The sequence below is a fragment of the Pristis pectinata genome, chromosome 3 (genome assembly GCF_009764475.1).
Source record: "Pristis pectinata isolate sPriPec2 chromosome 3, sPriPec2.1.pri, whole genome shotgun sequence".
Lineage (NCBI taxonomy): Eukaryota > Metazoa > Chordata > Chondrichthyes > Rhinopristiformes > Pristidae > Pristis > Pristis pectinata.
Genome location: NC_067407.1, coordinates 39313206 through 39326939, shown reverse-complemented (window position 1 = coordinate 39326939; position 13734 = coordinate 39313206). Strand labels below are relative to the sequence as shown.

Sequence of the window (13734 nt, the reverse complement as noted above, 5' to 3'; positions counted from 1 at the left end):
GAGGCCATTCAATCAGAGAGTATGTTGCAGCAGAATGTGATTAAATCTTCTCTTGGCAACATTAAATGCACACTTTTCAGTTTGAATCATTAAATAGCTGCCCAGAGAGGTGTCTTTGGTTACTCTTGCACCTCCCTAGCTCTGAAGCAGTAATCAGAATGGCCACACTAACCCAATAATCTAACACAAAACAGTGATGGAAATTGGAATGTACTGTTCTAGTTAGTGCAATCATCATTTAAGTCAAAGCATACCAAGAATATAATTTCAAAACAATGAGAGATGAACTGACATCTTGATCTTCCAACTCAAATTTCTTGCTTTGAGTTCAGTGTAAAGTGGTTGGATTATCCTCTTATAAACATATTATAGTACATTAAAAAATGATATAATTTGTCTTAAATAAGTTGTAAGATTGCAAGAACAACCTTGTGAATGGAAGCCTTCACATTATGGAAGTAGAATATAGTATTTTGAAGTTGAACAAAAATTAGTTTTTGCTTTACCTTTTATCAAAAATATATGCTCACAGCAGTGAGGAATGCCAAAATTGAACATGTTTTGCTTTGGCCATCTAGTATCACTAATCAGAAAGAAATATAGCAGCCGGAAAGCAATCCACGTTTATTTAGTTTGACAAAACTCCCTTTACTAACACAGTATTATAATTTTTTTCTCATACCCATTGTAGCTGGTATTAAAGCTTCTGTGAATGTGAATGGCAATTTATGCTTTGCATTTAAAGAATAGAAGTTCATCCTCAGTCCTATACAGTAAATATTCAAATAATAGCAGGTGTGCTTATAAAATTTGGTTTTATGTATTTTTAACGTCCTGTTTTTTTAGTGTAAATGTTTTCCTGAAATTTCTTCTATGGCTGTAAAAGTCTATTTTTGTGTGTTTTTCAAAAATAAACACAAGTAAATACACTTCATTTTTTCAGAAAATGTATGATTTAATGGGAACTTAATTCTTAATATGAAGCAATATACTTAATTGTTGGGTGAGCTGATTATTGATGCCTATAATTTGCTTGCATAAGAATGCAGAATCTAGTAAAATAGACAAAAGTATTTAGTCCAAAAACTAAGTAATGTACATCTATTAATTCTTTAAGTAAACATTCCAGCTTTTTTTTTATCCCACACTGGAACATGTAGATTCAGTTACCTTACATTTTCTGCCATCATGCACTGGTAAATATGTGGAATATAATGAGAAAGTAGTGTGACATGTTCATATTTACACCTATATTTGCTGATTTGGTGAATAACATTGCATTTAAATACAGTTTTTCAAAATGATTTGATAAATGAGTACATTACTATTTAATGAGTCTAGTATTAATCCCTGTGTGATATATAAAGAATTGATTCAATATGAGAAATATTATGCTGTTTAATCAAATATTCAGTTAGCATCTTTATTTTAGGAAAATAGTCAAGTTGCCCAGTGTATCAAAATATGGATTGGGCTTGAAAGGATCACTTGTATCTGTGATCATCTGGTCTCAGCCAGAGCAACACAGAGCACCAGGAGGCAATTTTCTTGCCATTGCTTGTGGATTTGTTGATGTTAGAAAGAAGTTGGAAGTTTTTGTATTTGATGTAATGTTTTTTGCACTGGATTTTGGATATCCAGCATTTTGTAGATATTTCTTAATGGAGGACCTCTCCTCTAGGAATCCCAGTCTGGGAGAAGCACGGGAACAGCAGTAATAACCAGGGGATGGTTTGGTGCTAAACCATATGAAGCAATTCTTTTATTTATTCATTTTGCAGAATGTGGGCATTGCTGACAAGGTCCGCATTTATTGGCAATAAAGAAATGAGGGAAATGTTACTGAAACATACAAAACGAATGGGAACTTAAAAAGATAGATGTGATATTTGTTTAGCCTGGTGTCCAGAATGGGTTCACAGTCTCAAAATAAGGGGTCAGTTATTCGAGACAAAGTTGAGAAGATATTTCTTCACCCATAGAGTAGTGAACCTTTGGAATCAAGGGGGCTGTGGTGGCTTAGTTACTCAGTATGAATCTACCCAAGATTCCTTTTCTGATTTTGCAACCAGGTGTTAACCATTATTACTTATGCTGAATATTTGTGCACATCATGACGACTGTCTGTAAATACAATGTGTTCTGTTTTCAGTTACCTTGTTGGAATTGTAGCTAACAATGGAGAACTCACTCATAATGCCTCACTAAAAGGCAGCCATTTTGTACAACTTTGTGACCAGAGAGGCATTCCTATCATATTTCTTCAGAATACAAGACCAAATGTTACAGTGACAGGAACATTACCCAAGGTACTGGAGAAATATTTGATGTTACTGGATTGCAGTTCAATGCTATTCCTGTATTAAATCCAAAGTAATGCAAGAGAAATCATTTTTGGTAGTTAGCAAATGTGTAAGTATCAAGAGTTAATCTGCATGGTTTTATTTATTAATGCTTTGGAAGATTTTTTAAAGTTAGGCTCATTATTATTAAAATTAATCCAGTGATTTAAATGTATTTAGTATATACCTGAAGTGCAAAGACCAAGAAGGGCCTGGATTAATCCAATGGTCTGCAACAGCAAGTGATCTCTGCTAGAGTGGCATTAGAACACTTGAATTGGACTTGGGGATAGGTACGATTTTCTGCCTCAGTTGAGAAAAGATTTGGGTTGCATGTTTGGTTTCCAACCTTGGAACAGGTGTGAGTTGAAAATACCATTAAATTCAGTGGCCTTTTTGCATTTAGCTGAGATTCCCTCCACAGTCAAATAACCTGACAATCTTTACCGTCTGAGCTCACAACTAGGCAATGATCACTAGGCAGATGTCAAAGATGTGTCGAGCTGCATCCAATCTTGAGTCAATGCCTTCAAGAGAGGTTTGAGAAAAAACTGAATGGTGAAAAGATGAAGGAAAGGAGGCTTTTACTGTATGTATGGAAGTTTGAAAGTTTTGTAACTTTTTTCCAACCCAGCAGTTTCTCCTCTATAAATAATGTGCTTGTGCCTAGTTCAGCTTTAGGATAGCCTAATATAGCTTGGGTTACAGTAGAGAGACAACCACCAAACTAGCCTATCCTCAGCAACAAAAAGGTGTGGAAAGCTGCAGCTAAGCAGCAGTGGAAGCGAATGGTCAGGTGGTTGGAGGCTGTAGACTGGCCCTGAAGAAAAGATTGCCATAATAAATGGGCTTTGGAGTTTTGGCACAACAAACTCATGCTGAGACACTTAACTATTCCTGCTACACCAGGAGCACAAAAATGTGCACCCATCCAGACCCATATTCTCTTTGCAATGTCTTCACCTAGTGGGAAACCTGCAGTAGAACAGAAAATACAAGACACCAAGATTTGGGTGGGATATTATAATGGGGAAGTTCAATAATAATGGGTAACTGACTATCTTTCCTGTATTTACGTACAGTTAGGATTGAAGTTATTTCTTTATGAATCTTTGTTCTTGGGTGCAAAGGCAAATTATGATGCTCCTTTAGCAAGCTGTGCAGAGTATACATTATAGTTTGGTTAACTCCCCACTTCAGTACAAAAGCAGACTTGGGGAAAGAATTGGGACACATGGTTTGATTGCTACCATTAGAGCTGAATATGGACCTGTCTAGTAATGAATTCAGAAATGGGGCACAAATCAAAGAGTCAATCATCCAATTAGATTCAAACATCTATGTGATTAAAGCCTGAAAATCTGTTACAGTAGTGTTCAAGGTTGCAACTTGGTCTGGTCTGTGAAGTTAGCAGGATCATTATGTTTTGTAGTCCCTTTGATTGACAGCTCTATGTCCAGCAGCTTCTGATTGAATATTTGGATGAGGACACTGAACTTATAGCCAATATGAAGTCAGCAGACCTCTGGGGTTACTGAATGGGTGGCAGAGAGTTAACACAGGAAATGTGTGGATTGAATCCTTGTTTTTCAGTAATTGGAAATCAAAGACGTATAAATACTGAAAATTCTCATTTTCCAAGCTTGTTTTCCCTTGAATTGAAGGATAATCTAAAAATGTTAAAAGTGATAATGGATTCAATCCTTTGCACAATGTGGAAAATATACATTTCTTTATGTCTTGTTAGAGGTCTAAAATAAAGGATATTAAACATCGCAATGACTATATCATGCTTCAAGAAAACATTAATTTTATATAACATGACAAATTCCCTTATGGTTGTCTTTGCAGGCTGAAGATGTTACGAACCAACTTAAGGCCCAAGGCTCCATGATGGCATCTGTGGCATGTGCCTCTGTTCCCAAGATAACCATTGTAATTGGAGGCTGTTATGGTGGTGAAAGTTTTGCCATGGTACATTCTAGAAGTTTTACTGTGTCACATCTGTAGAATATAATAGCTATATGAATTTAATTACTTTTCTCTATGGAGAGATGATTTGCCTTGTTGTGGTATATGAATATATTGGCAATCTAATTGGTTAAATGTTTAAATTCTGTTTCTGGATTTCCATTTGGAGTTAGTGTCTCAGTGGTTCAGAAGATGTAGAATATTTGGACTGTACAATACAGAAAGAATCCAGGTTCAATGCCTGGTCAATGCTCGGTTAGCTGCTCATTGTAGTGGTATGTATATTTCAGTTGTTCTCAGACCAACTAAGCTAGAAAGTAAACAGAGCACAAATTATTTCTCTTGATTTCTATACAGTGACTTCTGCTGAACAGAGCACACATATAGGTGTAAGATCAAATTATCTCACTAGCTTGGTGAGCACCATGGTCAGCATGGATGAGTTGGGCCGAAGGGCCTGTTTCCATGCTGTATGCCTCTATGACTGTATTATTTGGTTGTTCTGCAGTGCCTCCATGGCCTGAAACCCTGTACCTCTCAGTAGGAGGTATTCCTTCTTTGTTTGGTAACAGTGAGGTAGGATTTGGTCTAACATTGTGGTTTTACCATTATGTTAGCCCATTGTTACAGATTTTTTTTCTGCCAGTGTAAGATAAGATATCTTTATTAGTCACATGTATATCGAAACACACTGTGAAATGAATCTTTTGCATTGAGTGTTCTGAGGGCAGCCCGCAAGTGTCGCCACACTTCCAGCGCCAACATAGCATGCCCACAACTTCCTAACCCGTACATCTTTGGAATGTGGGAGGAAACCGGAGCACTTGGAGGAAACCCACGCAGACATGGGGAGAATGTACAAACTCCTTACAGGCAGTGGCCGGTGATAGAAAGTTAGATTAGCCATCATCTGATAGCAACACAATGTACACTCTGGCTCATGGATAATACTTAAGTCAAGATTTTTATTTTATGTTTCAGTGTGGTAGATCATTTGATCCAAACTTCCTTTTTCTATGGCCAAATGCCAGGATCGGACTAGTTAGCCCAAATTACTGCTCAAAGTTCCTGGAAAGTGATGGAGAGATCCAAGATGAGGTACAACTGAAGATCATGAAGGAAATGTTAGTATTGGTGTTGTTTGAATAGAGAGAAAATAATCTTGTCACTTACATTGAAAACAACAGCAGATATTTTACTTAACATATGAATAAATATGCAGTTTTATTTTTAGGCAATCAAATTTAATTTAGTTTTAGTTTCATATGAGTGCTCCTAAAGTAATATTTTGTTCATATTTTTAGGCACATATTAGGCATTTATTGCCCATGCCTAATTGCCCAGAACAGTGTTTTGCAAGTTCATTTCAAAGGACACTGTAAGAATAAACTGGGAAATTATAGGCCGGTGAGCCTGATGTCAGTCGTGGGTAAATTATTGGAAGGCATTCTAAGGAACAGGATATATAAGTATTTGGATAGACAGGGCCTGATTACAAATAGTCAACATGGCTTTGTGTGTGGTAGGTCATGTCTAACCAATCTTATAGAGTTTTTCAAGGAGGTTACCAAGAAGGTCGATGAGGGAAAGGTGGTGGCCGTTATCTACGTGGACTTTAGCAAGGCCTTTGACAAAGTCCTGCATGGGAGGCTGGTCCAGGAGGTTAAGTCGGTTGGCCTTCAGGATGAGGTGAGATAGCCAATTGGATTCAACAATGGCTTAGCAGGAGAAGCCAGAGAGTGCCAGTAGATGGTTTTCTTTCTGACTGGAGGTCTGTGACTAGTGGGGATTGGTGATAGGCCACAGGGATTGGTGATTGCTGTTGGGTCCGTTGTTGTTTATCATCTATATTAATGATTTAGATGATAATGTGGTAAACTGGATCAGCAAATTTGCAGATGACACCAAGACTGGGGGTGTAGTGGACAGTGAGGAAGGCTATCAAAGCTTGCAGCGTGATCTTGACCAGCTAGGAAAATGGGCTGAAAAATAGCTGATGAAATTTAATGCAGACAAGTGTGAGGTGTTGCACTTTGGGACAACAAACCAGGGTAGGACTTGCACAGTGAATGGTAGGGCTCTGAAGTGTGCAGTAGGACAGAGGAACTTGAGAATACAGGTCCATAGTTCCTTGAAAGTAGCGTCACAGGTAGATAGGGTCGTAAAGAGAGCTTTTGGCACTTTGGCCTTCATAAATCAGGGCATTGAGTACAGGAGCTGGGATGTTTTGTTGAAGTTGTACAAGATGTTGGTGAGGCTGAATTTAGAGTATTGGGTGCAGTTCTGGTCACCTACCTACAGGAAAGATGTCAATAAGCTTGAAAGAGTGCAGAGAAAATTTACAAAGACGTTGCTGGGACTTGAGGACCTGAGTTACAGGGAAAGGTTGAATAGGTTAGGACCTTATTCCCTGGAGCGCAGGAAAATGAGGGGAGATCTTATAGAGGTATACAAAATTATAAGGGGTATAGATTGGGTGAACGCATGCAGGCTTTTCCCTGAAGGTTGGTTGAGACTGAAATAGAGGACATAGGTTTAGGGTGAAAGATGAAATCTATAAGGGGAATCTGAGGGGAGACTTCTTCACTCAGAGAGTGGTGCGAGTGTGAAACGAGCTGCCAGCGGAAGTGGTAGATTCAGGTTCAATTGTAACATTTAAGAGAGGTTTGGAGAGGTACATGGAGGGGAGGGGTTTGGAGGGATATGGTCCAAGTGTAGGTATATGAACTAGGCAGAAGATCAGGTTGGCATGGACTAGGTGGGCCGAAGGGCCTGTGTCTGTGCTGTAATACTCTATGACTCTAATAAACCACATTGTTATGGGTATGAAAACATAGGCCAAATGGGTAAGGATGGCAGATATCTTCCCTCAAGGACATTAATGAACCAAATGAGGTTTTATGAGTTTTGTGGTCATTATTACTAAGACTGATACTTTTTATTAAATTCTAGATTACTAAATGCACTTATTAACAGCTGCCTTGGTGGGAATTGAATCAAAATCTTTAGCACAGGTTAATAGCCCAATAATTTATCTACTATGGACCAATGTGTATTAAACATCCATCAATTGAAATTCAAACTTAGTATTTTGCATTTTCATAGAATTTAGACATATTAGTTTTCAATAGACTAGATAAAAATGGATACTCTGCACTATTGTCAACCTAATTTAGAAGCTTCTGATTGGACAGTTTTAAACCATTTCTTTTGTCTTTAGGCTGGAGGTTCAAAGCTCTGCTTTTCACTCCTCTTCTCGGATTTGGGATGACGGTGTAATACTACCTACAGACACTCGAACGGTAAACTCGCACTTTCATCTAAGTTTCTATTTCTTTAATTTTTTTTTGCATTTCTCTTCTTCCTTTGCTGATACATTTCTGCAGCATCTGGATTCACTCTGTAGTGTCGCCCAGGGGTTATTTACAACATGCATTTTTATCTTTAAGTATTAAGTTGTAAAATGAGCTGCAGGTCTCATATTTACCAACTTTTCCAGAGTCAAGACTCTTTCAAGATGATTTCTGAGATGTTTTTCTTGAGAGATTTTTTAAATTCTAATGTAACTTCATCCATATCACAAAATAAATGTTTTGGTGAACTGGAGTAAATCTCACATTGGTTCTGTGTTTCTGGAAATAAATAAGCATGGAATTCAGCAGTATAGGCTCTGACAATTTTCCCTTCTGCTCTCTTCTGAAAGCACTGCTGTGCTTGGGAAATTATTCCAAGGGCACCAGTGGCCCTCCTACAACCAAGTAGCTCATTCTTCACATGTCAGTATATGTCGACCCAAAGAGTAACACACTCTTCAGTTGTGAGAGGTAGTAAAACTAAGACTGATCCTGCCCACTTCACCCTACACGTAATCCTCCCAATGGGACTCACCTCAGAATGGCTAATTATTCTCCCCTGTTAGTCAAAGGTATTGAGACTTGTTGTAGTACTATTGTTACCATTGCAGCTTACATAAGCTATCTAAGCATAAACAGAACTTTAATTCTACTAGCCTGGATGAATTATTACTGCCCTGCACATTATGATTCAATTGAACGTCCTAGTTCACTTAGGTTCCATTGAGGCAAAGTAATTTGAGACATTTGGAAAGGAGAAAGATGAACATGGTGATGCACTCTAACAAATAAAGCTTATAGATTGTAGCTTTATTGTTTCTTTTGCTGAATTTCTGCGTAATGATATTCTCCCCATGTTGGAATCCTCCCATCCCCTATTAGGCTGTAAATGCAAGGAACTCAACAGATTTCATACCAAAATAAAGATTGCTTGCAAAATTGTTTCCTCTGAATGTTCCAGCTAATTCAATTCTTCCACAAGCATTGCTTGCCTGACATGATCCACAGCATTTACGTTTTGTATAGTTTTCATCATGATTTGTGCTTCTCCTGTGTCCTGTGTTTGCGATAACACTTCCCTCCTCCTGCAGTAAAAGGTGCAATGATCTGTAAACATTCTGTTTCAAAATCTTAACCATTCAGCTGACCAATATTAGATTTAATATGGATTCACTTTTAGAAGGCTCTCAGAATTAGTAGTAAATCTTAAATCAGTTATGTTCTTTGCAATTTAAGAATGTCATTCTCCTTCTGTTATGCAACCTATGAAACTACTAAAAATCTGCAAATACACAACAAGTCTATTTGCAGCTTGAAAAGGTGGCCTGATGTAGATTCTCTGTCACAGGAACCTTTTAGTTGCTACTGTGTATTTCCAGTTTTTAAAGATTTTGCTTTGCACATCTATTTGTTTCATTTAACTACACACCATTCTGTAGAATGTAAGATGCTGCCAAATTGAAAGCACTTGTTTCATGACTAAGTAAACAAGTACAGGGCTCTGAAAGAAATGTAATATTATGTTGATGATCAGTAAATCTAATTGTGAGCTGTTTGTATATTATAGGTAATTGGTCGGTGTTTAAATATCTTCAAACAGAAACCTCGGTTTCATTCTCACTTAGAAAGGCAGGTTATATTGAGGACATAAACACAGAACTTGGCCCAATGAAGAAAGCAATGGACTTGGAATTAATTATGCTTTTGTTGATTAAGGATGGCTGAGCAGACTCAATTTTCAAAAAGGCATACAACAATTAATATGGCTTAAGTGCCTGGTTAAAAAATAAATGAATCATTGTGATTCTGCAGAATTCCTATTTTTTACCTGAGATGCACAAGTAATAAACTAGTTGGTTCAGGTTGCTCAAGGTTTCATGTCCGCAGACTGCAGTCATTTCAATAAACTATATGTGGTGTGTATCAATCATCTGCGTCTTAGGCAGAACATAATTGTACTCAGTTGTAACAAATGCCTGAAGTGAACAGCTTCTGCATCCTGCTGTGGCACTTCCTATCCTCAAACTAATCGTCCTTTCTTGCTGACCTGAACAAAGAGACCTCGACTGGGTTTGAGACAATATGCATGTAAAGATGAAGTAAACCAGCCCAATGGTTGTTTGGCAGAATTTCTGAATATTTCCATACTATTTCTTATGTCTTTTAAGTTAATTTTATAATGAACCTGGATAATACTAAAATGATGGTAAATGCTATCACAGCCATAACGAAGTGCCTTAGTTAAGAGTCATTCTGAAGTATTCACAAATTTTCTTCTGTATAGTTCAAAACTGTTGGGATTGTGATCTGGCTGAGGAAGGAATTCTCAGTAATACAGAAATGATGGGTTATTATTCCACTAAAAGCCGAGGCACTAATGCTTAAGTCAAAGCTGTTGAAGACACTGACTCAAAGTGGCATTCCATGTCGAATGGTACTTCACACAACTGCCATTCTTCCTTGATTTATTCTCTGGTTATGGACGGAGCATTCATAGTCGTACTGTTAACTGAGTGGCTAGCCTACCCATTGAAGAAAGTATTAAGAGTCAATCATTTAATTGTGATGCTGTGTTCCCCTTATGGAAAGACTTTGGTGAAGCAGGTGGAATTTTGAGAGTCTAGAAACTTTTATGTAATATTTCCTGGTAGAACCCCAGAAAATGATCACATCCAGATTTATAGCTTGCCACGTTGGAATTTGAATTCAACGCACCAGAACTGGTTCCACAACTCCACTACGCTACTTTATCCCTTATAACTGAGTTGTAATTGAATGATCTGTCCACATTCATTCGTCAGGCTTGTATATGTAATGACAACGTGAATGAGGTGGCGAGGGCAGCCAGAGCTTCTGTCAAGATAGATTTCAGAAGACTGGAGAGAAACTTGTATAGAGATATGTATAATCAAACATTTGTATGTTTTCACTTTTGTGCAATGTGGAATATTTGTTAATGATGAATTCCTACATGTTGTATCGCTGAAGGAAAATAAAGATTTAATCTCATATTTTGAGGTGTGGAAGGGAACTTTTATCCTAAGTAAAAAGGCACAAGTTAAGGTCATGATAAGTGTAAATTAAAACAGAACCAAATGTTCTGAATTGGAGACTGGAGACCAAATTGGAGACTGAATTGTGCTGAAATGGCTAGATGAATGTTTGAAAAATGGTGTAGTAGGATAGGATTTAAAAAAAGTTTTATCACTTGGTTACAACAATCTAATGAGTTTGAAATTCAATTCAGTACAAAGGGCCTTGTGTGCACATCATGATCAACATTTTTATAAATGGGCAATTCTTATCCAAGGACAATTTGAGGTCTGATATGGTTCTCAAATGAAGTACAGGTTAACTACATCATAGAGACCACCTTTTTCTGTCTAATTGCACTATATCCAAACTAGTGTGTATGAATGAATGCTGATATGAATGCTCAGAACAGATAATACATTTCTCAATCTGAGTTTTTAAAATTGGGATGAGCACAAAATTCATTTGGCAATGCTCCACTATGTAAATTGGTTTCAAGGATACATCACTAACAATGGCTACACCCCAATATGTAAAGCAAACAGAGTATGAATTACTGAAGAGTTACTTTAGTAACTTGTTTGAAAGCCATATTGGTGGAGGCCTAGGAGCATGCAACTTGCCTGACTTTGAATTTTGATTTTGTTCAAGGGTGATCCAGAAACAGTAGGGGAAATAAAAGCAGCTGGAAACAAATGAATTAGAAATGAGAACAAGCCAGTCAATTACCTAATGAACAGGAACATGTTAATTGTTTTAATACAGCAGATTATAAAATTACTAAATGAAATGGTGCTTACTTGACACACGGGATGTACAACTACATCCATTGGGATATAAGCACGTATCACCATGCTTGAGGACAGCTTCTATCCCACTGTTATAAGACTATTGAATGGTTCCCCAGTTCGATAAGATGAACTCTTGACCTCACAATCTACCTCGTTATGATCTTGCACTTATTGTCTTCCTGCACTGCACTTTAACTGTAACACTTTATTCTGTACTCTGCTATTTTACCTTGTACTACATCAATGCACTATTATAATTAATTGATCTGTATGAATGGTATGCAAGACAAGTTTTTCCAATGTACCTTGGTACATGTGATAGTAATAAACTGGTTTACTTATGTAGTCAGTTTCAAATCAAGATCATCCCTAAACTTTGACTTAAAACTTGTCAATGATAATGCCAGACTGAAAACAGATTTACCTATTTGTTCAATGGTTGAGAAAACTAGAAATGTGCATCTTTTAAAACATTTGTACTGTACACATAATGCAATGACAACAAATTCACAATTAGGTGGAAAAGATTTTTTTAATTGGTTTGTGAATCATAATTTATAATTCCAAACACTACAGCAAATTAATTTACAATTTTCAGTCAAATGTAGTTTTCTCTTTTTTCCTCTGCTTCCCCTGTTCCCCAGGAGATGATTTTTATCCAGGGAACAAGTACATGGCAACTAGTAGAGAGCCATTCTTAATGTTTGCACATAAAGACCGAGTAGAAAGAGACTAATCAAATGTGGATAATATCACATCTTTGCTCAACTGCCACCTGCTTGTATATGCTGCCACTCACTAGCTGGCAATGGAGAGCAGGAAATGCAGCTGGGTTTAATTCTAACCTGGCTTCACCGAGTTGAATTCCAGCCTTTTGCCCACCAGCACATGCTAAAATTTAATGGCTCTATAATTTAAAGGACTCAAACAGATACTGTCTGTTAATTTTGTTTCAATTGTTAGTACCAAGAACTGTCGAGTTTGTTACTTGGTTTAGTAAATTTAATGTTCACTTTCAGGACAAAATCTGTAAAGGATTCCATATTGTGGGACTTTAATTTGTTGACCTTTTCCACTTAAATGGGTCATAGTTTCAGCAGCTTCATTTTTAACACTAGATTTAATGAGCCTTAATCACACATACCTTATTTGGAAAGATATCTTAAGATTGCTAGGCCTTTTGTAAGGAATGATTGTGCAAGAAATTACAAAACAAGCAACGTGTGGCACATACAGAAGTAGGTCAGTGGAAACTAGCAGTGCACCATCTGCATAAGAAGAGCCTAATCTTGGTGATCCTCAACAATTAAAACTCTGCAAAGTATTAGGTTCTTGAGTAAAGCTGCGTTTAGTAAAAAATACTGTGTTGAAATGCTTCCAATTGTTTTCAAAATCACATGCTTACTGTACTTCTTTTATAAGTTTATCCTCCTGACATGTCTTAACATTCACTGTTCGCATTTATCCTCTTAGTTATATGGGGGAAAATTTTGATGATTGCCTTGAACTTGTATTTTTTTGTAGCAAAATTTCATAAGGGAGAAATATGGACATAGATCAATGTGCAGGTTTTGAGAGATCAGAAAAGAGAACGTGAAGAATTGAAGTAAGGCATGCAAGAGAGTAGTGGCAATGGTCACCGAGTTCTACCCTTAAAATTGAGGCAAAGAAAAATGGGAGGGAAGAGATTAGGAGAAGGCTACACAGCCCAGAAATGAAGAATAAAGCACATGAGAGGATAAATTGTTTTCTTCATCAATAATCATTGTTGTTATAAGGTCTCCTTGTGAAATGCACATGCACAATCTAAGTTGCACAAATGATTGCTTCCTCCACTAGGTTTGACGTTGCAGATAAGAGCTGGGATACATACAAAGGTTTTCACGTGCTGAAATCCAGTGGAATGGAAATGGCATGACTTGAACAACATGAAATTCTGGTGTCATAATATTTTGCTACCCACAACATTAAAAATGAAGCAACTGGCAATCCAGCCTTTTTCTGAGATGTTAACTTTTTTTGCTCTGTTAAGCTGTGATGTCAAAAAGTGAATGCTTGGTGTCATACAGAAACCCAATATTGGCTTAAACTAATTTAAATTTATAGTACAATTTAAAACTATTAAGTGGCTAGGACATATTTACTTTCATGCCTCTTGAACAAATCAGAAAGGGATAGTGTGTTAGCATATTTTTGCTCTGTTCCACATACATTGCTTTATTTCACATTGCAGCATATTTGAGT

General features: G+C 37.1%; 1 protein-coding gene across 6 annotated transcripts in view; it reads left to right on the top strand.

The window, feature by feature from the left end:
• si:ch211-198n5.11 (methylcrotonoyl-coenzyme A carboxylase 2) overlaps nt 1–13725 on the top strand; it is a 57621-nt gene extending 43896 nt beyond the window's left edge. For 2 of the 6 annotated variants that reach the window (XM_052012834.1, XM_052012837.1), the window contains 5 exons: nt 2153–2309; nt 4194–4316; nt 5295–5437; nt 7534–7615; nt 9234–10653. In XM_052012834.1, the coding sequence (XP_051868794.1) occupies nt 2153–2309; nt 4194–4316; nt 5295–5437; nt 7534–7615; nt 9234–9317 (589 nt within the window). In that variant the 3' untranslated portion in view covers nt 9318–10653. Of the gene's footprint in view, nt 1–2152; nt 2310–4193; nt 4317–5294; nt 5438–7533; nt 7616–9233; nt 10677–13329 lie in introns of those variants that run through there. The other 4 variants (XM_052012835.1, XM_052012833.1, XM_052012836.1 and 1 more) reach the window with 4 other exon arrangements.
• Nucleotides 13726–13734: the final 9 nt, after the last annotated feature.